Source organism: Crinia signifera, chromosome 4 (genome assembly GCF_055691185.1).
Source record: "Crinia signifera chromosome 4, ASM5569118v1, whole genome shotgun sequence".
Taxonomy (NCBI): domain Eukaryota; kingdom Metazoa; phylum Chordata; class Amphibia; order Anura; family Myobatrachidae; genus Crinia; species Crinia signifera.
The window spans coordinates 225210891-225238686 of record NC_139220.1 but is presented as its reverse complement, the minus strand read 5'-3'; the positions used below and the strand labels follow the sequence as shown (position 1 = coordinate 225238686).

The following is a 27796-nucleotide window of genomic DNA, read 5'->3' as shown; positions in this document are numbered from 1 at the left end:
TGGTGCTACTGATTCCTGTTCCGAGGAGATGTTAAAACAAATCTAGGTTTACTTTTTGGTACAATACCCCTTTTTTCCTATGGTGGACTATAAGCATTTTATTAAATATTTTATGCATGTTTTATTCACCAACCTTTTTGGTTCTATCAACTGTAGTGATGTGCCATACGTTTAAAATGAAGCCTCTTAGTGCATCATATTGTGTTTTCTATGTGTAAAAGAAAAGGAGGTTTTCAGCACCGAGAGTAGTGTTTTTGAAAATGTTTAATGCTGAAAATAATTGTATTCAATATTTTTTACATTAAACAAGGTTTTTTTTTTTTTTTTACATTGAACCATGAGAAAGCAAAGATGTCTTAATCTCAGTCATACTCAAAAACTCTCTATTTCGTATTTTGGAATTTTGCATATGGTAGACTCTACCTGTAATGTTCTCCATAATTTGGGGATTTATAAATATATATTATGGGCAGCACCCTGGATAGCTTTTCTATGTTGCCAAGTTCAGTTCTTTGTATGGATTCTGACCATGCTACACTCTGCGTGGAGTTTCTATGGCTCCGCTTGTTTCGCTTCCACTGTTCAGAAGTATTTTTTTGATGATTGTGATGGTATGATCTCATGATTCTGAGCTCACTTTGGATGGGGGCTAATGTGATAGAATAAACAATATCTTTACACACTATGCAATGGTTTTGCAATATTAAGAAGGCTAATACCAACATTGCTCACCAGTAATTTGTAGTTTTATCTAATTGAAAACTATGTTCATACTGTATGGATCAAGGTTAAAAAAAAAGTATGATTTTCAATATTTTTCTAGTTAACATTTAAGTAAGTTCCCTTGAGTCACTACTGAGACTTGATTGCCTGAATAAGTGTTGACTTGAAATTAAGCCTACTGCTTGTTCCACAGGGGAGAGTGTTAGGAATATTGATAAGTTGTGAAATTCTGTGTATTAAATCAAAATGTGTTCTTTGGCAACTTTGAGTTCCGGCAGGATTTATACACTGTTTTTGAAGTAATACAGTACAGTATATATGGTAAACACATGCCTTGGGTTTGTTTATTGCTTGTCTAAATGACTGCACAGTATATAGTTGACTATTTGTCCAGATGTAATTACAGCTCATTGATTATGGACCATATGTGTTTTAATGATCTGCTTCCTTGATTCCGATTCCATTTGTTTTGCCCAATGGTGTTTTAAGAGTAAGAAGTAAAAAGAAAACCTTCCTTTCCTATCCCATGATTTTTTAATGGGTTTAGCTATTTTTAACATGTTAAATGATAGAGATGAGAACACTATTCTTTTTTAAAAGCAGTTTCTCATCAAAAATGCTTCAGTGACTTATGCCTTCAACACAGAATAAACCACAAGACGTATTAAGCTGGAACAAAAAGAAAGAACGGCAATTGATTGTTACTAAAATCTTAATAAGAAAGGAATATTGTGTTTTGTTTTTGTTCTTCCTCTGTGCCTTTAAGATAATCAATATGGTTTTATATTGACAGTATGAAATCACATTGGATATTATTTTTCAATACTTCCAAATTAATTGAATCATGTCCTAAATGGATAAAGATCTAGGTCATGTGTCTTCTCCCGAGGACATAATGTGTTTGGAGAAATAATGCTGACTTTATTTTGAAAATCCATGTTAATTACAGTTTTAAGTGCAACAGCCCTACAGCAAGTTGGGTGATGACAGGCATTAACATCCTGCTCTGGAAGGCTTCAGACCTTTATGGAAACAATACCCGTGCACATAAACTAGATTTCTAAGCATTTTTCAAAAGCAGTCTTTCAAGGAGCAATGTATGTGACCTAGTTTCTCACTCTGACAGTGATAGAGAAATCTGCATTCAACCAAACACATACAGCATAATCCTTCAATTCTTGGTTTTGTCGGGAACGTAGCATTCTTCTGTTGAGTCAGCAGTGCACTGTGGATGTAAAAAGACATAGATACATTGTAGAGCTGTTACTTTACCCACAGATCACATATTGTACCTCTTATTTAACAAATATTGTGATAATGGTCCTACATTTGCTTATTTCCTGTATTACAAAGTTGTTAATTCATAGCTACACTACTTTTCCCAATAATAACTATAACATTATTCAGATACTTTATGTGTTTGTTCTTCCGCAAACCTCTCACATAAACTAATTTGGACAGTATCAACTTATAATTCTATATTCATGTCGTTTAAATATTATGGTGGAACAGTTGTATTCACTGTTATACACACTGGTAGATTGGTAGATGGAGCTGGGTGTTACAGATGGAGCGGGTTTCTTCCTTGCAGGGGATGGCGATGGCTACACCAGCCGCCATCCCCCGCCAGCCGCCATCTGTATCTGTGAAAGGGGACGCGCGCGCATCTCAGGTTCCCGTCGCCCCGCCGCACGGACACTGACGCCCGTGCGCATGAGACGCACGCGCGTCTCAGTCCGATGGAGAGCTGGGCTGCTGGCGGATCGCCAGCGGTGATGTTCTGATGATTCGCCAGCAAGAGGGAGCTCGGCTCCTTCTGTATATAGCTTACCAGCTGGTGAGTGTATGTACAGTAGGTACCAATGGAGCACGATGCTATAACATTGGTTATCTATCAGGTAAACATGATTCTCACTGGAGCTCACATGCTCATTAGTAGCCACTGTGGCCATTTTTATACATGAAGGGGCCACAACATGAACACTGCACAATATCACGCTCCACTTTCAACAATATAGGTGCACGTTATTGTCTGGCATCACTGTTCATCTTGAACCCTACAAAACTGAATGTGACTTACACATGAAAGTTTAGGACCCAGCCACAAATGTTTCAAAATTAACTCTACATGTGATGCAAATGTTGATGTTTTTTTTACATAATAGTAGTCATATTTTTGAGCCGTATTAATCTTTTCCGTACATTTTCCATGTGGCGTATGTAAAATTACGTATGTCGTACTAAATCTAGACATTTGTCCCACATAAAATACGAATCTGCGTATTTAAAATACGAAAAATCGTAATTATTCCACATGCGTCATCACTAAACTGAAAGCATATTAGTGATTGGTCTGCTGTTTTTTAACTTGGGAGGGAGGGACCCAGGCATATATAAGTCCTGTACAAGGCCCAAACTCCTTGTGGGTGTAGTTTGGTGTCTGCCGGAGAGTGTTGGTGTGGAGTAGTTGTTGGATTTTGTTATCTGAGTGTGTATTGTTGTGTAAGTTGTCTTGTGCTAGTATTTGTCTTGTTCATTTTACAGTTTGTACCTTTTATAGTCTTGTTTTTTGCCACAATCCTTACTGACAAATGAAATCACACGAGGTGTAATCCAGGTACCATACTACCCAGGAACACAAGCCCCATCCACATGTGTGGGGGAGAAGCACACAATCAGCTTACAGGGAAGAAAGAGTTTGGAATAAGTTACAGTTACCACAATAAGATGTATTGATATGTTTTGGAAAAAAAAAGCCACATATGTTAGTTGCATTGAAACCATCACAAAGATGCTGTGAGCAATGTGAATATGACAATGCAACTAAATCTTCAAGCAACTTGCTGATACAAATAATAATGGAGCACACATAAAGCCACTTTGTGAGTGTAGGATTGTCAATGATATTTTGGTGTGCTGTTTGCATATAGCATGGATTACATAGAAACATAGAAACATAGAATTTGACGGCAGATAAGAACCACTTGGCCCATCTAGTCTGCCCCTTTTTTAAACATGTTACCTCAAACCATATTTGATCCTTATTTTTTTGTAAGGATATCAATATGCCTATCCCAAGCATGTTTAAATTGTACTACTGTATTTGCCTCTACCACCTCTGATGGGAGGCTATTCCACTTATCTACTACTCTTTCTGTGAAGTAATTCTTCCTCAAATTTCCCCTGAATCTTCCTCCCTCTAGTTTCAGTGCACGTCCCCGTGTTCTGTTGCTCCTCTTCCTGTGAAGAATGTCTCCCACCTGTACCTTCCTCCCCCCAGTGTCAGTGCATGTCCTCGTGTTCTGTTGCTCCTCTTCCTGGGAAGAATGTCTCCCACCTGTACCTTGTTAAAACCCTTGATATATTTGAAAGTTTCTATCATGTCCCCCCTTTCCCTTCTCTGCTCTAAAGTATACATATTAAGATCTTTTAGTCTTTCCTGGTACGTTTTGTGATGTAGGCCATGCACCATTTTAGTTGCCCTTCTTTGTACAGTCTCTAATGTATTTATATCCTTCTGGAGATATGGCCTCCAGAACTGAACACAATACTCTAGATGAGGTCGTACCAATGACCTATACAGTGGCATTATTACTTCTTTCTTTCTACTGCTGATACCTCTCCCTATGCAACCAAGCAACTGACTTGCCTTCTTCATTGCTTTGTTACATTGCCTACCTGCCTTTAAGTCCCCTGAAATAGTGACACCTAGATCCCTCTCTTCCTCAGTAGTTTCCATTATAGTGCCATTTATACTATATTTAGTCTTTGGATTTTTGCAACCCAAGTGCATGATTTTGCATTTTTTGGCATTAAACTGTAGTTGCCATGCTCTTGACCATTCCTCTAATCTACCTAGATCATCAATCATTTGTTTTACCCCCTCCTGGTGTGTCTACCCTGTTGCATACCTTTGTGTCATCTGCAAAAAGGCACATTTTACCCTCAATTCCATTTGCAATATCACCAATAAAGATATTAAAAAGCACTGGTCCAAGTACAGATCCCTGGGGTACTCCACTTGTAACCTTTCCCTCCTTTGACTGTACTCCATTTACTACAACTCTCTGTTTTCTGTCCTGCAACCATGCTCTTATCCATTCAACTATCTTAGAATCCAATCCCAAGCTTTCAAGTTTATTTAACAGTCTGCGATGTGGGACAGTGTCAAAAGCCTTACTAAAGTCTAGATAAGCTACATCTACAGCCCCACCTTGATCTATTACTTTAGTCACCCAGTCAAAAAAGTCAATAAGATTTGTTTGACATGATCTTCCCCCAGTAAACCCATGCTGTTTTGGATCCTGTAAATTGCTGGTTTTGAGATATTCTACAACTCTTTCTTTTAAGAGTGTTTCCATCAATTTCCCTACTACTGATGTAAGGCTCACTGGTTGATAGTTGCTTACCTCTTCTTTGCTTCCACTTTTGTGCAGTGGGACTACATTCGCTGTTTTCCAGTCCTCTGGGATTACTCCAGTAGCTAGTGACTGGTTGAATAATTCTGTTATTGGTTTTACCAGCTCCCCTTTGAGCTCTTTTAGTATCCTTGGATGTATCCCATCTGGCCCCATTGATTTATCCACTTTCAGTTTTGAGAGTTCTGTGAGGACTTTCTCCTCTGTAAATGTACTTGTTTCTCCCTCAGTTTTCTGACTATACTTGCAACTTAATTGTGGCCCCTTCCCCTCTCTTTCAGCAGTGAATACTGAGCAGAAATAATTATTAATATTATCTGCTATTACATTGTCCCCCTCAAGAAAACTTCCACTCTCTGTCTTTAGTCTTATTATTCCACTTTTTGTTTTTCTCCTTTCACTTATATACCTAAAAAAAGTTTTCCCCCCTTTACCCACTGATTGGGCCATTTTCTCTTCAGCCTGTGCTTTTGCACATCTGATTACCTTCTTAGCCTCTTTCTGTCTAACAAGATACACCTCTTTGTCCTCATTCTTCTGCGTCTTCTTAAATTTCTTAAAGGCCAACTTTTTTGCTTTCACAATACTTGCTACTTCTTTTGCAAACCACAATGGCTTCCTTTTTCGTGTGTTTTTGCTAACTCTTTTGACACAAAGTTCTGTTGGCAATATGCTGTAGCAGGGATGTGCAGTCAGGGGAGGCAGTGCTTCCCCTGTCAATTTGTTTAAAAATAATACAAAGAATATACCTATGACACTTGTTCTGTGTCATAAGTATTTTCTTTATATTATTTTACTAGTTTGAATGATTTAACCTAGTTTGGGAGGCACGATAAGCGTGCCTCCCAAATAGAACTGCAAGGGGACGAAGCGGGGGGCGAGGCTTGGGGCAGGGCTAAGCAGTGGTCTGAAAAATCCATTAAAAATAACACTAAAAGCGGCACTTCTAGAAGTGCCTAATTGACAGGGGCTGCTGTGATTGGACAGCAGATCAGGCTGCTGTCCAATCACAGCAGCCCCTGTCATGTAAGCCGACAGTGCCGCGTTTGCTCCCTATGCTGTGACCTGTGCCACTGCCGACTCCCGAGTCCCGGTTCCCTGCCTGTGTGGCTGCTGCTCCCCTCTCCCCTGCCCCCTGCCCAGTGAGTATCATTTTTTTTCGGGGGGGGGGGGGGGTACAGCGGGCGGGGACGTAGGTTTGCGGCAGGGGACGGGTGCTGTCTGCTGCTGGAGGAGGGGGGCAGCGGGTGTATGCGGCAGCCAGGAGGGGGGGGGGTGCGGTGCGGTGGTGGCTGTGACAGTGCCTCTCCGTTCACAGCCACCACCGCACGTCACTGTGCTGTAGTTACTCACCACTGAAGGATGCCTGGATGAGCTTATTGCGAATCTGCCGGCCAGACACTGAACTCCATCTATTGCCAGATGTTTCTATCTCAAATGCAGCCTCGCTGTCTTCTCCATCCTCAATGTATGCTTTCATTATAGCCATAATCGTCCATGTTTGAAGCTGGGAAGTGTATTTCTGAGCTTAATGGCCTTTTATAAGGCACGCATTTGTTATTAGAATTGTCTGTGGACTAATTTGTAAATATTTCAACATGTGTAGCATTGAATCAGGTAAAATACACTTCAAAATGAAGGTGTATTTTTTTGTCGTATTACTTTTACGAATCGTAGGCATTTACGATTCGTATATGCACTTTTTACGAATACGCATCGTTAGTAAATTAGTAAAATACATCTGTGCAATGTTAAATATAGGCGTATTCTTTCAACGGCGTAGATATTCGTATAATGAAATATATACGACATGAATACGCCATCACTACGACACTACGACAAATACGAAACGTCATATTGGCATAGTAAATGCCGAAAATATGAGTATGCCTAAAATACACATATTTTGCTGTACGAATACAATTTATAATACGATTTTTTTCTTAGTAAATTTCCCCCATTATATTTACACCATGATCTCCAGCCAGGGGGGGTAAAACTTTCTCAGATACCATAGTGGAAATGGGAAAATTACCCACAGAGGAACAATGGATGTGTGTGTGTGTGTGTGTGTGTGTGTGTGTATGTATATGTGTGTGTGTGTGTCATTAAGGCAGTACAAACGGTTTCATGGTTAGCATTACTGTGTGGAGTTTGTATTTTCTCTCTGTACTCACATGGGTTTCCAATTGGGTAGTCCGGTTTCCTCCCACAATCCAAAAATATGCTTATACGTTAATTGGCTCCCAACTGAGGTTAAACTTAGTGTGCATGTACATGTGGTATCGATTGTAAGCTCCACTGGGACAGGGACTGGTGTGATTGGTCAGAGTTTTGAGTGTATCACCAATATACGGTATATATGACTGTATAATGTACTTATTCAGACTGATCTTGCTTATACTGTATATATATATATATATATATATATATATATATATATATATGTAGCTATATCCACTTGGTTAATGGTGTGTACACACGGTAAGATATGGCTTCTGATGTTGCCGATATAGTGAACTTTGGAAGCCATATCGCATGCTTTTTTAGGGCTTGCGAGCCGTGTGAGCGCAAATCGGCAGCCAAATAGAGAGTGCAGGCAAGACTATATAGTGCAGATCTGCACTATATAGTCTAAATTGTGCCCCTCCATGCATGCCGTGCGATGAGAGTCCCGATGCGATCTGATCGCATCGGGACTCGCAAAGGATTTTAACAAACTTTTATTATTTATATAGAGCACTAATTTGCCCCGGCGTCCATGGCAGGCCTTCAGCATCCTCTCCGGTCTCCAGCGGTCCCAGGAGTGCTTAGCGCGAGTGCGCACGCGCTGGTGACATCACCGGCGCGCCTGGGAACTCGCGCAAATCACTCCTGGAGACGACGGGGACGTGGATGCCGAAGAACCACTGGGCACCACCAGGGGACAGGTAAGTATGCCTAAAACTATTTTATTCCAAAAACCGGAAAATTCCGTTATCCAGAAAGCTCGTGGTCCCGAGCATTTCGGATAAGGGATACTCAACCTGTAGTTACAGTATATCCCATATAATTATTCTTATTTTCTGTTATCTGACCAAAGAATATAAAAACCACTACAAAACTCCTGATGAGTCAAGTACATAAATATCATACTTGGAAAAAAAACTGCTGGAACAAGGGAGATAAACTGCAAAAATCCCACTTTATAATGTTGGAAAAACAGATAAAAACCAATATAAAGAAGAAACTGCACAAAATTTTATATACATTAAAAAACAACCCCCCCAAAAAATCATTTAATGCATATGTCCACAGTGGACCTTATTCTGTCCCGTTCATAGGGCTGATGTTTGCGCATGCGCAATTCTGCCTAGAGCCCCCGCACCCACCTTCCCTGTTGATTCGATTACTGGAATTAATGGGTCCATGGAGAGGGAGCGAGGCTAAAATGATGCAAATATCGGCATTTTGCATAATTTAAGCCCCGCCCCCTCTCCGTGGGCCCATAAATCACAAGGTTTTGGGGTGGGGCCTAGTGATGTCAGCCTTGTCCCAACGTGTTTCTGTACAAATCCAGCTGTGGGTGATCTGCATATATGCAGGACCTGGTGTAGTACAGTATGGACATGTAAGCAGTATAATCTGTGCATTTAACTTTTAGAGTAAGTGTAATACACCTAATAATTGCACAGATACTGTTTATAAGGGATACAGTCATGACTTTAGGTCGACATGCAGTAAGGTCGACATGGGTTAGGTTGACAGGGTCATTAGGTCGACATGGGTTAGGTCGACAGGGTCATTAGGTCGACAGGGTTATTAGGTCCACATTTATTTTTAACTGTTTTTTGAGCCAACATGTGCCAACAGGCGGTATTTCACATCCTACCATCCACTAGGGCATGGGGGAGAATAAAATAGTGTGCTGAGCATAGCGAGGCGCCATGCCCGAAGCATGGCGAGCACAGCGGTATGTTTCGGTGTCCATGTTGACACGACATGTGCCAACAGGCGGTATTTCTTGCCCTACCATCCACTAGGGCGTGTAGGGAGAATAGAATAGTGTGCCGAACGCAGTGAGGCACTGCACCCAAAGCAAGCCTTGCGAGGGGATGCGGTGGTACATTTTAGTGTTTATGTTGACTGTGTCAACATAAGGATAAAAAAAAACATGTCGAATTTTTCACTGTCGACCTTACCCATGTCGACCTAATGACCCTGTCGACCTAATGACCCTGTCGACTTTACCCCTGTCGACCTAATGGCCCTGTTGACCTAACCCATGTCGACCTTTAGTCATGTCGACCTTAAACCATGTCGACCTAATGCTTGTCTAACAACTTGTTGTAGACCAAATGATCCATACCCTTTACTAGGATCCACATTTAATGAATATGCATTTTTATTTTCAGCTTTTCAAAAGAATAAAAGCATTGCATTTAAAAATATAACTAAAAAAACAACATCAAATCATGCTGCCAGGAGAATCTTTAGTTCTGAGCAAAAACCTCAAAGTAGAAGAGAAAAAAAGACGTTATCGGTTTTAAATCCAAATAATCTTGAATATATTTTGTAGGCGGTCTGGCTGGATGAAGAGACCATCTGTAGTTTGTATTTGTGCTATAAAAAAAACCCTTGAAAACAGGAGCTTAATTTGGGGATGATTTGTATATATTTAAAATGACTCATTCAATGTAGAAATAATATATATATTTGTTTGTGTATGAGAACATCAATATGAAATACAACTTTTAATTTTAGAGGCATTACTGTGGAATTTTCTTGCACAGCCCAGCTTGGGATCATAAATGTTGTCAGATGGAACAATGCCTCATTGATGAAATTTCCTAAATATAACAGATGACAGTTCAGTGTCGTCCTGTAATGACTTTGTTCTTTTTGTAAACATAGTATTTTATTAATGGCATGTTTGCGTTGGCAGAGAAGCCGTTGCAGCTATGAAATATGCTAACATTTCCAAAAACAAATGTATCATGAGATAAATTAAAATCAACCTGATTCATACTTTATGTTAAAACTTTAATATTACAGTACAGTGCTGGAGTACTTACTTTTTTTTATAGACACATTTTTCAGCAAATGATGTAATTTATTTGTGCTACGCTTCTACATGAAGATAAAGAGGTCATGCTCGCGGAGAAAGGCATTAATTCATTCCCTTTTCATAGTTGCCATTTAGCAACTCCAACTACTCCACATATTGCAATATATATTCATTATTTCCCTGCTATAACCATTTATCAAGCGTCAGGGTCTTAGTGTTGTCCACTTATAATGGTGACATTCATTGGAATTCATTTATATCGCCTGTCAGAATAAGGCCAGGGTTCTAAACACTTGTTCATCAAGAAGAATATACCATTTCTCAAAGTAGGGGTTTATTATGCTAAAGGTAGTAAAGTACATAATTAATTTACAGTATGTCCACAAGTTACGGTTACCCACAGTTGTCTTGGGGTTATATACATGTGTTACTTTCTTACTTGATTATTAACCATTTCCTGCTTAGGAATACGGTCATGCATTAAATATTTGATGTGATGTACAAGTGTCAGATGCTGGTTATTATTTATTATCCAGTGGTTTCAGGTCAGTTCATTGGGAAATATGTTTAGAAATGCAGCTTATGCTGACATAATAGCACAAAACGCTTTGCATACAACTTTCACTTGCCAGAGACCGGTTCTGATGAATTCCCACTTTTGTTGTAAAGACCGAGGGTATGATTCTAAGGCGCACGCACACAGTGTCACAATGCAGATCGTAGTTGGCTGGTGATGTAAGTCTGCACTAGCATTTCAGTCCCACCACACATGCATCCCCATTGTTACTGTTCAGAGATCCAGTACAGAAATGGACGCCATGTCAGTGGGTATTCATGGGAGATAATGGGTTGACTAAGATGAAACAGGTGTGAAACTGGAAGCGGCTTTGTCCAAAGATGCACACGTGCTCACCCAGGACACCATACTCAGATGGAGAAGATTTATCTACCACAGAGCTGGTGCGCATTTCATTACTGCAACTGATGGTTTGTCTGAAGATCCTAGAAGTGGCATCTCAGTTTAGATTACATTGTCTGCAGTGTTAACATAGGACCCAGACTCAGAAGACTGGTTTATGTGGACCACCTGTTGGTTTAATATATGTGAAGAGCCCTGGTGTATCTATAATGCAAGAAGGGTTTGTAAGTTGACAGGGGCTTAAAGGTCTAGGGCTGCCCACACAGTGCACCCCTTGCACCCATACTATTATACTTTTCACTTTGTTGGCACCGTGCTGGCTGCAGAAATCTTTGGAAAATGTCCACCATGGCCATTTTCCCAGGTATTTGCGCATGCACAGTAGGGATGTCCCTGAGGACAAGGTATGAAAGACATTTTCCTAGAGACCTGCTCATGTACAGTATATGCTGGTGAAAAATCTACTGCATTGTCAAAGAGGAGTAGAACCACACGGAGCCTGTACACAGGCCCCTCCTTTCTTAAACCTTCCCTGGGGAAGGGGGACATGGTTGGGATAATAAAAAAAATAAATATATATATATTTATGCCCTGACGAAAATGTTCCGACATTGAAACGTTGGCAGATACTGGCATGTGTACGTGTCGTTATTTCTGAGTGCCGCCGTCCATCAGCTGTTGTATATTTTTTATATATATATATATATATATAAAGAGCAAAAAAAGAGGGCACTCACCAATCGTTGAATAAATTTAAAGAAAAAAACGATTTATTGATGCTTACATGACAGGGCTAACGTTTCGGTCTTAATACAGACCTTTGTCAAAGCCAAGCGATATCAAGAGCAGGTCCTTCCACCATGAACACCTGCTCTTGATATTGCTTGGTTTTGACAAAGGTGAGTGCCCTCTTTTTTTGCTCTTTATTGTCTGGATATCTTATCCTTGGAGTGAGTACCACCGTGGTGACTCGTCTGTGATAGGTGCGGAATTTCCAGGAATTTATACATATATATATATATTATATATATCGTTCTGTCAGCCAGGCACTCTCCCAGGGTCAGTCAGCTGCTCACGGTGCCCTCTGACGAAGTCCGTTGTGACGAAACGCGTAGGGTCGTGGCCTAGCGTCTCTGTGAAGTTTGTGTCAGTGGAGCTGTAATCGAGCTGAGTGTGGAGTGTAATCTCTCCTACCCTTTTGAGTACGGAGTACTCGGTTCATGCTGTGAAGCCAGCGGTAGGTAACAGCCGCATGCTGCGGTACATGATCCCATTCGTTTGTTCTGTTTTATATCAATAAAAACCTTTAAAAACTAAGTGGTAATACACTATTGGAGCGCCCACTTCTTTCTTCCTCTAGATATATATATATATATATATATATATATATATCGTTCTGTCGGCCCGGCACTCTCCCAGGGTCAGTCAGCTGCCCACGGTGCCTCCTGGAACTTGGTAGGTAGCGTGCAAAGAAAAACAGCGGCACTCGGATGGGTCTTTTCAAATACTTATATTTCTTGTAATTGAACAAAGAACTGACTTTTCGGAGCTGTGTGCCCCGTTTTCAAAGTCTCATCTATTCACTTTGAAAACGGGGCACACAGCTCCGAAATGAAAGATACAGTATAAATAGGGGTATAGCTGGTAGAACTAAAATCAGCATCAGTTCAGAAGTAGGTGTCAAAATTGTCAAGGAGACTGAAGATGAAGTAGAGGAAGGGAAGAACAGGACAGGAGCACAGGTGAGGTAATGAGGTAGGGTGAGTACGTGAGGAAGGAGGGCCCTGCTCATAAGAGTTTACATACTAAAAATAGGTGGATGGACGAACGAAATACAATAGGATAAGTAGGAACGGAGGGGAACGGAGGCAGGATAGGAGGATCAAAAGAGGTTAGGAGGAGGGATAGGCTAGTCGAAAAAAGTGGGTTTTGAGGGAGCGCTTGAAAGAGGTAAGGGAATCAGATAGCCTGATGGGTGGCGGGAGGTTGTTCCAGTGCAGGGGGGCAGCGCGAGAGAAATCTTGGACACGGGAGTCGGAGGAGGTGATTCGGTGAGAGGTCAGTGGGCGGTCAGCGATGGAGCGAAGAGGACGGGAGGGAGTGTGGATAGAGATCAGTGAAGAGAGGTAGGGAGCTGTGGAGGAGGAGAGCTCCTTGTAGGTGGTGGTGAGGAGTTTAAAGAGAACTCGGAAAGGAATGGGGAGCCAGTGAAGAGATAGACAGAGGGGGGAGGCGGAGGTAGAGCGGCGGGAGAGGAAGATGAGCCTAGCAGCAGCGTTAAAAATGGATTGGAGAGGTGAGGGGTAGCCCAGAGAGAAGGATGTTGCAGTAGTCAAGGCGGGAGATGACAAGAGAGTGAATGAGAATTTTGGTTGCGTCAGTGGAGAGGAATGGTCTGATGCTTGAGATGTTGCGTAGGTGAAAGCGGCAAGACTGTGAGAGAGCACGAATGTGGGGGGTGAAAGAGAGGGAGGAGTCAATGATGACACCGAGGCAGCGCGTTTGGTCGGTGGACGTGATCTCGGTTTCACAAATGCTGATGGAGATAGTGGGAGAAGAGGGGATGTTCGGGGGATGGAAGATTAGAAGTTCAGTTTTAGCCATGTTTAGTTTCAGGAAGCGTTGGGTCATCCAGGCTGAGATGGCCGTGAGGCATTCGGAGACCTTGGACAGGAGTGATGGGGATAAGTCGGGGGAGGAGAGATAGATTAGGGTATCATCAGCATAAAGGTGGTAATGAAAACCATAGAACACACATAATACACAACCTATTTTATTATTCTTTTAAATTATTTAAGTTCAGGAATAAGCGCATAGCAAATTATTGTGATGATACTGAAAGCCGCATCACAATGTGTATGGTTAGTGGCCAGTGAACCTGGCAGAAGCAGGGTGTCCTAGAATCGCGTATGAGCTTCATGTGATCGTCTCCTTTCATATCCTGGAAATATATATATAGTATCACTTTTTCAGGCGAGTCTCACAAATAAAATATATGGCTAATTATCATGTGTTGAGGCCCTAATTATGCTGATATCTCCCCAACAAGTGGTTTTGACAAGAGACCATGTAAACAGTCGGGACTTTCTGTTTGCTTGTTTCTTTTCTGTATGTGTTAGATGTGAGCAGGTTTTGATGTGCGGGAATGCCACAATGTAAAATGTATATATCATTTAAAATGGAACTAACGGCAAGGCTTTGTAGCAGACTTACGTCATGTGCGTCTTGTGGCAATTACAGCACATAAAGATGGTGAGCAAAAATGAGCAAAGATTATTACCATGGAAACACATTTTGTGGGGCCCTTGTGCAACCTCATTAATTATCTTCTATACATGGTAAGCACATTAAAGGCTGGTGGATTTATAATAAATATGAGTAACTGTAAACTACATGTCTTATATAGCAAGAGTTTGTTGTACAGATCTTGTAAAAAAAAGTCTTAATTTGTGTGTACAGAGTGACTTGGGGTTCAGAGCTGGTCACAGATCACGTCCAGTGCACAGTGTCATAACTATGTTCCGATTTCTGTTGTGTGGCTTTAGGTTGTACCATTACCATTAGGTTACTAGATGCCAAAAGAGATGCGCTATAAAACAAAAACATTGTTTTCTTTGCATTAGAGATTTGTGGCATTACTCAATTTCAAGTTTGTCCTTGGTTATTAACACAATGTGTACAAACCACAGACAGAAAGCTAAATGCAGTTATAGTAACATAATTTCCAGGATGGCAGGAAAGGGAAACAAATACATTCTCACAAGGATAAGTCATTGATGTATTGATTTCAGGATCACATAATTTGTACTTGTATTAGTTTCTGTTACAAAATTGTAAATCTTGTCTTTATTGTAAATGCCCATACACACTAGGAGATTTTCATTTTTCCAAAATCTCTGGAATATATTTTCACCAAAGTAGTGCGTACACACTGAGCTATTTTCCCCAAAGAGCAAGAGATGTTCAGGAGACCAAAGGCTGAAAATCTTTCATATAAAAGGCTATTTACATAATGGGCTGGGTTTGAATTCCAAGGGTGGGACCAGGGGCCATTTTATTTGGTGCATGTCTGTTCTTGGTGCATGATTGAAAACTGATCGCTGGGCTGCATATATTCAGAGCCCGCCCCACCTGGGGAAATCCCACCCATGTGCACGGCTACAATTGTATTTGCAACCGTGTGCATAGGGAGAAATCCATTCACCTCCGCCAGCAATGTATACCCTACTGCCATAATAAAATTAAGGTTACCACCTTTGTTTTTAGAAATTCCCATTTAGTGGCCCGCTACTTGACCCACCTACAGCCCGCCCCTTGACCCGCCTTATCATGTTTTTTTAACCTTTGCTAAAATTGTATTCTTGATTTTGAACACCGTAATGCCCCTTAAACATTATGCCACCCATGCCCTTTACATGTTACGCCACACATGGCCATTGCCATGTGTGGCATAACATGTAAAGGGCATAGGTGGCATAATGTTTAAGTGGCATTACGGTGTTCAAAATCAAGAATACAATTTTAGCAAAGGTTAAAAAAACATGATAAGGTGGGTCAAGTAGCGGGCCACTAAATGGGAATTTCTCAAAACAAAGGTGTATATCAAAACCACATTTTGATATACACCATGATGCCCACTACGCTACATACCATAATGCCGCACACTGTGATGCCCATTAAATATTATGCAGCATACAGTGATGCCCCTTACATATTATACCACACACCATAATGGCTATTACATATTATGCCACATTTGTGCCGCTTACCTATATGTTAATTGCTAGGGGTTTCTTGCTCAAAGCCAGCATCTTTATGCTCGATGCCAGTGCCTTCTCGCTTGATGCCATGTGGGACTAAAGTGCTCATTGCCATGGGGAAATTTAAGGTCGGAAAAAGCATCAGCCACACAGCTGGGCCGAGAGTGTTGTGCGGCAGGGAGCGAAATAGCTGCAGATGTGCTTCTCAGGCCGGCTATCTCTCTTAGCGGCACGCACACACTCTGCATTAGCGGACATCAGGCTTAATTACCGGACTATCCGGAGGAATCCTGGATGTGTGGTAACCCTAAATAAACTATACATTGGTGGCCAGTGGTGATGGTAATGTATACATGTATACTTTGCCGCCATAATAAAATATGCATTGGTGGCCAGTGGCGGTGGTACTATATACATTGCAGGCATGTGCCAGCAATGTATATATTACTGGCTTATAAATATGCATTGGTGGGCAGTGGTGCCAGTAATATATACATTGCTGGCATGTGCCAGCAATGTATATATAAATGTTTAAAAAATAACATTGGTGCCAGTAATATATGCATGGCTGGCATGTGCCAGCTATATATATATTACTGGCTTATAGATATTCATTGGTGTCCAGTGGTATCAGTAATATATAGATTGCTGGCATCGCTGGCCCATACACAATTGAAAATCGCCTAGTGTGTATGGGCCTTATTTTTTTCTTTTTTCTGCACCATCTTTTGTAGAAAATGAACTTCTGTGCCTTTATAGTTCTTTCATCAAAAGCAAGGACCGAAACGCCCACCTTGCAGCCAGCATCTTTAAAAACTTCACTGCTGCTACTGTAGGTCTTTACTTGTTAATTAGAGGAAAACCACTGGTGCTCACAGTACTGTCTGCTTTCACTTGAACCATTTGGCTTAAGTCCAGATTCGCTCAAATGGCAGATTTGAAAGTAACAGCTTGTTTGGAAGAAACATTACTGATGATATCTAGCAATATCTAAAATGGGTTTAGTGTATATAGAATTATTGTGAGGTGTGGGGACACCTATGAGCTGATCCTATCTGTGGCTGCATACGCATTTGCGCAGATAAGTTGGAGGTTTTCACAAATACTTTTTCCATATCTAGCAATATCTGTATGAAAACTAAACAAATGCAAAATAAAATACATTTATTTTGTTAAGTTATAAGTTAAGCTTAAAGAAAAGGAAATGTTTTACATAAGTATATCTGAAAATATTCTGCAATTGAAATGCCTTTTCTGAAAAGTAAAAATAAGTGTATTAAAATAAAGAGCTTTTCTCTTTCTGGACTAGCAGTTGGGGTCTACAGGACCATAAAGGCTACATGAGTCCTATAGGACTAGGGTTGCCTATGGCTGGGTTAACAATCGATGATGACATTATTAAAATCAATGTTATGAACCTGTAGAATGAGAACCTGTGGTGGTTTGCACTCATTGATGGCCTTTCTAGCTTTGGGGAAAATTAATGATGGCATTCTGACCTATCGGTCTCAAGATTGTAAATAGCATCAAAATGATTACATACCGATGAGAAAGTCCGCTGCCAGTTGTGTCATTTATGCTGGACATGAGATGAAGCATCTTCTGCATGTGATATTCATTTAAATCTCTCCCCATATTCAACTCTGCTCCCCCCCCCCCAAAAAAAAACAAAAAAACGTATGGAGAATGAACCCACTCAGTCAACGAAACAGGGGAATGGAAGTTAAGAGACTGTCCCAACCTTATGACCATAGAGCTATAATAAAAAAGATGTAGGTACAATGGCCATTTTATTACTTCTCTTTCCTGATGGTACAGTATGACTATAGACTCTGATCTCTCATTAGGGAATATTACTTCCATTGTGTTACTCGTTATAATTATTCAGATTGCTGTCTACAGTGTCCTACATCTGCGAAGTACTGCCTTACATTTTCTTTGTAAGCCTGTCAAAGTCTTATCTCTTTATAGGTGAATTTACATTACATATCTTAGCAACCTTGTATTAGTAGTGACAGACTAGTGATTCAACCTTGAGCTTCTATATTGCCTAAATTCCTTTCCCCTTTCCTTCCCCTAGTGTTTCCATATACCGTATATACTCGAGTATAAGTCGACCCGAATATAAGCCGAGGCACCTAATTACCACAACAAAAAACTGGGAAAACTTATTGACTTGGGACCCTCACTTGAGTATAAGCCGAGGGGGGCTTTTTCAGCTTAAAAAATGTTCTGAAAAAGTAGGCTTATACTCGAGTATATATGGTATATGTGCCAAATGCATAAAGCTGATCATATTAGAAGTATTGTGTGAATGGAAACACATACTCTTCTCACGGACATACATTCAAATTCTGTCAAGGTGACATGTGAAACTGCAATGGCCTGTGCCAGGCCTGGCCAACCGTGGTTCTCCAGCTGTAGTGAAACTACATATCCCAGCATTCCCTGCCAAAGGTTTGCTTTTAAGGAATCCTAAAACTGATTCAGGGCATGCTGGGAGGTGTAGTTTCATACCTGCTTGAGAGCCACCGATTGGTCAGGCTTGGCCTATGCTTTCAACAATCTTATTCATGTATTAAAAAGGGTCTATAGAAATAAAATATTCTTGCTGCAATCCTAACAAAATACAACTCAAAGTGTTGGTTTACTGCAGTGGTAGCCAACCCTAGCCCTCGAGAGCTACCAACAGTTCACATTTTCCAGACAACCTAGCTGCTGCACAGCTGCACTCATTAATCACTGACACATTTTAAAAGATCCACAGATGGAGCTAATTAGCTCACTTGTGATTCTGTGAGGAGACCTGCAAAACATGCACTGATGGTAGCTCTCGAGGACTAGGGTTGGCTACCCCAGGTTTACTGTGTATGATTCTGTGGCCAGCCTAGAAGTGGTATAATGAAGGACTCTACCCTGAACGAAGATGACACTGTGACACCCAATGCCTCAAGTAATAGATCTGCCATGGTCATACAGCCATGGCATCTATAAGAGTCTCACCCAAGCACTATCTGCAGTCCAATCTCTTACCAGAGGAGGCGTTTGACATGCCTGAACACTTGCTTGTCCTTGTGTAAATGCATACTGGATGGTGTAGCAATCAGCCTGTCAAAACTTTAGACTCTTCCTGCTGAAAGGAGAATGGACTGTTGATCTGGTGCTGGAGCTATATATGTCATTAATGGTGTTGGTGCAGGACACTCGCAGTTTGACCAGCTGGAATTGTTGCAATATAATTGTAGTTCTTGGTAGTTTTCTGTAGTTTTTAAATAAAGTTCTGTCCTGTGTTCTGTATTTAACAGTTTCATTTCCAGAGTCCACAACTCTCCTTTTCTATATTTCCACAGCCCTGCGTAGCTGTGCATTTTAGTCTGTTTAGTTTGCAGCATTTTGTAAATTGATGTGAATTAGTGATATTTTTGTATAACGTTATTTCCTGTGAATGTATCGAGCTTCTAGTGCGTTGTACACATGATCGCTTGGACAATCTTGTATCTAACATATATTCCCCTTCTTCCTGGTTCTCTTTCAGATAGCAAAGCTATGGATGAAAAGGTTTTCAATCACATCTTTCCTAAGGGATCATGTCTTGTTGTTGTTGTTGTTGTTTGTGACTTGACCTGTTTGGTTCTTCATTTTACTTGTGGAATACTGCATGTGCTCCTTCTGGTTCCCCATTCTTTTGTTGCCTTATAAGAACACCAAATGTGTTGCATTGTTAAACAGGATACTCCTGACGCTCATCACATACAATAAGCATAAACGTCTGTTGCTGAGTCAGTCACCTTATGTACCCACCATGATTAGATCAATATTAAATGGCTTGCAGGATAATGGATTCAGACTTGTGATAACTATTTTGTTTGCTGTGTCCCATGTTTGTGCTATATATGTCCATTTGGTTATACTGTAGCAACATGCATCACTAATAGTGCATTGCTTAGTCAAGGCCATTGCGATTAATAAATAGTACATAGTACATACTATGGCCTGGAGCTAACCCTGCTTAACACATTGTCATGTTAGGTGTTCTGTGTACGGCGAGCTTTAAATAAATAGACAAACAGACCCTTTATTCACAAGAGAATATTATTTGTATTCTTTCTTTTTACAAAAGGCACGGATAGTTGGGGGCAGTTCTTTGGATGCATCAAAACTTTACGAAATACAGACATCTGGAGGGTGAGTAAAAAGCTTTTAAATTGTTTTTATGCTGTGGTTTAAAATGGTTATCTGCTGTACCTAATATAAAAGGGAAGGATTTAATAAAAAAAAAAAAAAAAACTGGAGCTGGAGCCAGCCAATCAGCTCCTAACTGTCATGTTTCTGGCTGATTTGAAAAATGACAGGTAGGAGCTGGTTGTTTGTCACTTTTTGAAGTGCACTACTGTGCCACAGCACAGTGGTTGAGAAACACTGTTGTACAGCATAGCAGATGCTTTCTAAATATTGTTTGACTAGAAGTATCATCAGGGCCATCTTAACAGCAGTGTGGACCCCTGGGCAAAGCAATGCACTGGGGCCCTTACCCATTCTCCCCTTCTAGGGGTGGGGGGTGCTATCAGCAGCAGCTTTGATGTCCCACGGGTGGCAGGGGGTGCTCTATCTTCCGTTCAACATGTAGGACCTGGAGCAGTAACTTCTGCTAATTACTCCTTTACTGCACAGGCGGTGGGAGGGAAAACACTAACGTGTGGAAGGGGGCACTGAGCTGAGCATGGGTCCCTTGTAAATGACTTTCAGAGAGGTAGGGGGTGTTTTATACGCAGGGGAGGGTTGGATAATGGAGTGGGCTTAATATTCATAATTTTCCGGGGGAAGGGCAGCTTGTTTGACTACAGATATCAGACTACAGGTCGGATGTGGACTGCTGCTTTGAAGTTGGATATCTCCAGTTCCACAGGGCCGATTTTCAAAATGCTGGTATCCCTGGAAAATGTGGATCATCAGCTATCAGCATAGGGCCCTTATACACCTGGGGCTCCTGGGCAAGTGCCCATTAAACCCAATACGAAAAGACGGCCCTGAGTATCATACTGTAATGTAATCAAGTTTAGGTAGATTATGAGGTTTCTCAATAAGGGGAACACAACCACAGTAAAGGTACATGCAAAGGCGTTGATGTATGACCCATGAATACTTGCTCCCCACTCCACTATACACATTTATGGTGTCTAATTCCACCTACATGTAGAAAAGTAAAACTATAGGTCTAAGTTGTCATACTTTCATATTGAGCATGTTAAACCTTGACCTGCAGCTCTGATAACTGACTATTAAGGTTTGTCTTTGTTTCAGAATGTTGCTGCACATATTCATTTCTGTCAAATGGCTCTATACCATATGCCAGAAAAACTGTTCTGGTTGGAGCAGACGTGGATTTAGATCGCATAGGGCCCTAGGCAAGATACTGGTTTGGGGCCCTCCTCAAACAATCCATAGCACTATATTTTTGCTGCTGATTGCAGGCGGCATTGAAAGAGTACCTTGGCGCGTGTACAGTCTACCAATAAATGCTCAGCTGCAGGAACATCGGCATTGGGTACAAATCTGGGGGGTATTCAATATTGGATGCTATTTCTGATGGGGGAAATAGTGGCTGCCTCCTATTCAATGCTGCCATTTTTGACAGCATTGAAGGCGGATTCAGACAAAATAGATCCGATTTTCGAATTCACGGCAACTTTCCGACGCTCGACAGCCGAAACATTGAATACCGGCTGTCAAATTGCAGACGATCAAGAAATTGCTTTCCTATCAAGAAACATCAAAGGGGCTATGGGAGTGTGGGCAGGTCCATTGGTCTGTATTGGCATGTTTTGGATATCTTTATGGGGCCCCTTGGGACCTGCTGGGCCATAGGCAGGCACCTAGGTTGCCTTGTGAAAAATCATCCTCTGGGTTGGAGGGGCAATTGAGTGTCCTTTATTGACCTGCTACACTCACTATGGTGTGAACCAGTGAATAAAGTATACAATAACTTTATTAAACAGAGCAGTAGAAGGTGAATGAGGTGATAGGCCATGAGAGGTTCACATATAAATTACGGAATACAATACACCAATATTTTAATAAATGTATAGATGGACCTCCTCTTGATTGGCTATCACTTGTCCTTTCCCTTTGATTGTTTTTTAACCTACTGTGTACTTTTATTTATTTCTTTATTTATTTCTGTAATTGCAATATACAAAGAAATGACCACCCTGAAGCAGCCCATACACGGTCCGTTTAACGGATCCGTTTGGGACTTAAATCAGGGCCGAAACTAGGGTTTCCGGCGCCCGGGGCAAGGCAGTCTTTTGGTGATCTAGCGCTGCGGCGGGAAACGCTGATGACTTCAAAAAGACTTGCCGGACGCTGATTGGCTGAATTCAGCCAATCAGCGTCCGGCAAGTCTTTTTCGAAGTCATCAGCGCTTCCTGCAGCCGCGCTAGTAGGAGATGGACGGAGTCAAAAGTAACATGCCCGCCGCTACAGCGTTCACATACACCGGACCTCACAGCGCCCCTCACCTCCAGCGCCCGGTGCGCGTGACCCCCCAGCCCCCCCCTAGTTACGGCCCTGCTTAAATAGTACACATCGGATCGGATTGCATCCCTAGTGCATGCAGTGTGCATGCACTGCAATCCGATATGATGTGTACCTAGTACAAAAAGTATGTGCAGCACATACTTTTTGTACCGTACTATGTGATGCGCGGGAGCGCGCATCGGATAGTACAGTACGGAGCCATACACAACGGACCGTGTATGGGCTCCATGAGACTCATCTCAATATGATCACTGTTTGTATCTTTTACATTGTCTCTATCAATAGATAAAAAAAACAAGCTTGTTGATTTACTTATTGATTGTTTTTTTATTGTTGTTTGAACATTTTCATAAAAAAAATACACACAAAAAACAATACAGCAGCAGAGCAAAAACACTTGTCAGTGGGAGTGCATCAACAAGGGGTTATGTTTGCACGCCTGCTCTAGATGCTTTAACTAGGCCTTAAGCAAATGTTAAATCATTTCAGTAGGCAAAAGACCTTTCAGCAAAACAACATGAATATTTCCAAATAACACTGTAACTTAAATGTAATTTAGCTCTGAATCTAGCATCAAATGTAATTTTAGACTTGAACAAAACATGTCAGTCAAGCTTCTGTATAAGAATACTTGTGCTCCAAATCTAAATCATTTTTAGGAATCTGTCAAAAATAAGATGTGTCTCCATCTGTACTTATTTCCTAACGTAGCACCTGTTTAACCCTTTGGGTGCCTAGTGAATTAGTCAAAATTGGTGTCAAAATTGCCAAGCAAACATTTTTATTCGTCATAATAACCTGTAATGTTTACCTTATGTAGGAAATGCAATCTTTTTCTACACAACATTTTTTAATTGAAATGATATAACAACTGTGAGCGATGGTTGCTTTTCTAGCAGATATTTTGAACATATCTCACCGATGGTGGCACTCAAAGGGTTAAAAAGAGAGCCTGCTTTTCTGATCTCTTTATATGGGATGAACACTGATTATAACACTTTGGGCTTGATGCTGATTGTGCATATAACTAATACATCCGCCCCATGTGAAACTGTACACAACTTGTGTTCCCCTAGCTTTAAGCTTACTTTGTTACTCATCATCAGGATGCATGTGCACCGGCCTGTAATTGCAGGGCATATTTCTGAGATAAGGGATAATGCACCGTTTTGTTTTGCTTTGCTTTGAAAAGATGCTGGCGACTTGTTTGGTTTCTGTGGAGCATGGTGGGTGTGCTTGGCACACTTATAATTGAGTTGTAAATTATGCTGGGTACACACCAGGACGACTAGGGCCCGATCCCCACAATCTAGATCCAATTCCGATCAATTGGATGTAGATTGTGTGCTGATTGGGCCCTTTTCTGACCTGGTGTGGACCGATACCGATCCGATGCGCGGTCCCGCGGGTCGTCGGTCGTTATTGAGATCCTACCTGCTGCAGGTAGGATCTCAATGACGACCATACAGCCGGGTGCGGGTCGCCATCGGATCGGACACGCTCACGGTGCACATCGTGAGCGGGTCGTGCCCCCCCGCGTCACCGTGAGCGGGTCGGACGAGACACTGACGACCCGCTCACGATGTGCATCGTGAGCAGGTCGTCCTGGTGTGTACCCTACATAAGGTATATACTGTATATGGAAATGGAAATAGAATTGGTGTTCTGTAGCTAGGAAAGTAGTGACCTCTCACAAGGTCCCCAGGACAGCTTTGCAGATAAATTAAGAGTATTTAAATGGTGTCCATAGTAATGTCACTACAGGGGTGTGGGCCACACTCATGCATCACTTGCTGAGGGGTGACAGCAAAATGCTGGCTCCTGCTCAGTGACAGAAGCCAGGTGCTACACTGTAACATTATGATCAGGACCCATTATGTGGGAATGTCCTGACAGTTGGAATACCAGGCCGTTTTTGGCCAGCTCACCTGCAACTCGACAGGCAAGATTCAATGTTCCACCTGTCGAGTGGCCAAAAGGGGGTAAAACCGCCATGGATTACCGAGAAACAGGTTAGTTCAATATCCCATGGCCGTGTCATACCAAACCGATCCAACTGGTTTTAAAGATGGATCTGTTTTGTCGAAATCTGCATTCAATGCTGTCGGAAATGGCAGCATTGCATAGGCAGCAGGCGCTATTTCCCCTGTCAGAAATAGCGTAGGGATTGAATACTACCCTTAGTTCCAAATGTGCACTTAATCATGCAGAGTGGTGAGGTCTGGCACTGCAGTGGGAGCTGTTGACTGCTATACAAACTGTGGTTCTGAGAGAATGAACACGGCTGTGTGCCCACTGCCGTCATCTTACTCTTTCTGTACTGTTGACTGTTGGCTGAGTCTGTATATGAAGAACAATGGAACTTGGCATGTTCAAAAGTTGCTGCCACTTCATCGTAGCACATTGTTTGCTGATTCAGAGACTCACAGACAAAGTGCTGGATATCAAATTAATTAACACAGTTCCCTGGTGTGTCCTAGTTACATCACATATGACTTAGGTGCAATTTTGGGTAAAAAAAAAGATGCAAAAAAGACACCTGGAGCTAGCAGACTCTTACAGGACATGGGGTGACTACAGCCAGTGTCAGACTGGAAGGTTAAGGGAACCACCGGGCGGTCCGGCGATTAATGCCATGATGCAGCAGACATCATGATGTCAGTCCGCCCACCATGACCCGACCAGGGCTCATCCTTACATGCTCCAATTGCAGAAACCCTAGCCGCTGCCATCATCCTGCTGCCATTGCTCCCTGGCTCCCCTGCACCTGCTCCCGGCCAGGTACTCGCTGCTGCTGCCCGCTTCCCTCACTGCTTAGCTTTGTCCCCCTCCCTAGCTCAGCTTGTGTGCTCCACTGCCCGGAGGGGGGTAAAAGTTTCTGGCAGGCTCCGCCCACCTAAAAAGTGAGTGAGGTCAAAAACTTCCAGGGCCTACCGGTCCAAGCCTGACTGCAGCAAAGATATATCAGGACAAATCTGTAGTTACCTTCTAAGTTCTGGTCCTCTTTGACTCTATCAGCTGCCTGTACAATAGAAGGACTTCCATGATACAGTTGTTCTCAATCACTGACTGCTAAGGCTTGATTTATGCCCAGACACAACTTGAAAGCATGTCTTAATGTACCAGTAGCCAGACCCATGTTATTCAAGTGCAGTATAGGTCCTGCATAGAACAGCAGACCTCAACTTCCTAAAAGTCTGCAGCCGTTAATGGGCAAGCAGCAAACACTGCTCTTTTCTCCACATAATTTTGGGGGAGTTCAAAGGCCAGGATCTCTTCCTGAAGGGTCACAGCTGGCCAATGGTTTCACAGGGTATCATATGCTGCTTCCTTGGACATAACCCTGGATAACAAATGTATGCCTCAGACGCCTCCTGCTGCATTAATATATTTGTGTGTTGTGCTGCATCCAAGTAAACAGCAGCAATGCACAATCAACTACATCTAAATCAGGCCCACTGTGTGTTATGCTTCCAGCCAATCAGTGACTGAGAGTCAACTGCATCACAGATTATGGGGATATCACCCAGAGAACAAATGAAATATAGCATTCCTTTCTTTAAAACGTTTCTAAAAACGTTCTATTTAAGATGTTGAATTCAAAATTGAATACAATAAAACTACATTAATGCCCCTTTCAGACCGCACTAAAAAAATTGTATTTTGCCGATTTTTAACCGTTTTAAAGCGGTAACCTGTGCGGTCTGAAAAGTGCAGAGTGATTTTACCTTTTCCAAAAAAAAAAAAGGTTTTTGGAAACGGTAAAAAAGCAGGGTCCTACCCGTTTCAGACACTTTTTTTTGCGGTCTGAATGGGTCTGAAGCAGTACCCAGGCAGCAGTGAGCACTATTGTTCCCCAGCGCAGTGCATATTTAATGAGCTGGCCACTCATTACATATGTGCATATTACATGTGCATCTTACCGGCCAGCTCATCAGGCTCCAAGCGACAAGGAGCAGCGGCCGGGCCCAGAGAGGAGCCGCTGGAGCAGCGGCCGGGCCCAGAGAGGAGCCGCTGCCCCCACTCATCGTCTCGGCATCCAGGCTCCCGGCTGTGTGGTGAGAACCCTGGACTGATGCTCTCAGTACCCACTTCATGCTGCTTTCACACCGCAAACCTGCTTTAGACCAGGTATTTACGTGCGGTGTGAAAGGGGTTAAACTTGCTTGGACCCGTTTTAAAAAACGTTTTAAATACCTGGTCTAAGCAGGTTTTGCGGTGTGAAAGCAGCATAATATAATGATAGCATTCAAGCTAATGTAGTCCATACACATATAAGATATTGCATACAGTCATTCGATTTTGATGAACTCTGTCCGATAAATCAAATGATTGTTTGCACATTTTGTGTACCATGCGACGCAATGTGCAGGCCCGCTTGTCGAATCTCATATTGATAGATAGTGTGTGCTGCACATAATATCTTTCGAATCACAGGAGTGATCACATGTGGTTTTTAACCACATACGATCACACGAATGCAATCAACAGGCGGAGGGAGTGCTTTCGGTGGGCGTTGGGTTTGGGGAGAGGGGGCGGAAGAAGTGCGTCCCTCAGAGTAGCGCATTGATATGAAGGAGCGCTGGCAGGCGGCTATGTTTCGTCCTATCACATAAGGGTATGGGCACCATAAGTTTGAGACCCTTAAGTATTATTCTTGCTGTACTTCAATCTAAAGCTGGCCATATACTTATTCAATTTTGACCGATTTCACCTGACTCAGAAATTGAGTGAAAATTGTCCAAAACACATGTGTTTGACATCGGATCTGATGCGTGGCCCACTGTGCATCAGATCGGATCCAGAGATTGAACCTCCCGCACATAAGATAAATTGGAATCACAGCCATCAGTGTGCATTCCTGCATTCAATTTATCGCATCCAATTTCCCCTGCAGCTCCCCGGTAGTCCTTCCGTTCTATTTTTACTTGCAATAAATCAAATGTAAAAATGGCACAATTTTTTTAAATATATCTTGTTATAGAATCGGAAATGTGAGCACGCCACTTCCATGTTCACTCTGAAGTCCATAAAATATCTTATAAATCTTTTAAAAAATACTTTCGTGGCTCTTTTCCAGGAAAGCAGCTTAATGCTGTCTATTGGGAATGTAAATTTGATGGAAATAAGTATTCTAAGTTAAGAATTTCCACAGGCAAAAATCAGGTTTGTCCTGGGAAAACGGAGACATATGGGAACCATACTGTAAATTACTGCACTCTCATTTATGCAAAGCACTAATCTGAATCAGGGTATGTTGTTGCTATAGCAACACAGTCACTTAACCAGATAGATTGTTGTTGTTTTCTGTCTTACTAGGGAAAGCAAATGTTTTTAACTGGTAAAATACATTGTAAAAAAATAATAATACAAATCTCCAAATCTAAACGGT

General features: G+C 41.8%; 1 protein-coding gene across 1 annotated transcript in view; it reads left to right on the top strand.

The window, feature by feature from the left end:
- Nucleotides 1–27796, top strand: part of UNC13C (unc-13 homolog C) — a 536500-nt gene that overhangs the window by 77251 nt on the left and 431453 nt on the right. Inside the window, exons 4-5 of the mRNA XM_083183881.1 lie at nt 19403–19425; nt 19988–20052. Coding sequence (XP_083040007.1) covers nt 19403–19425; nt 19988–20052 — 88 coding nt within the window. The remainder of the gene's footprint in view (nt 1–19402; nt 19426–19987; nt 20053–27796) is intronic.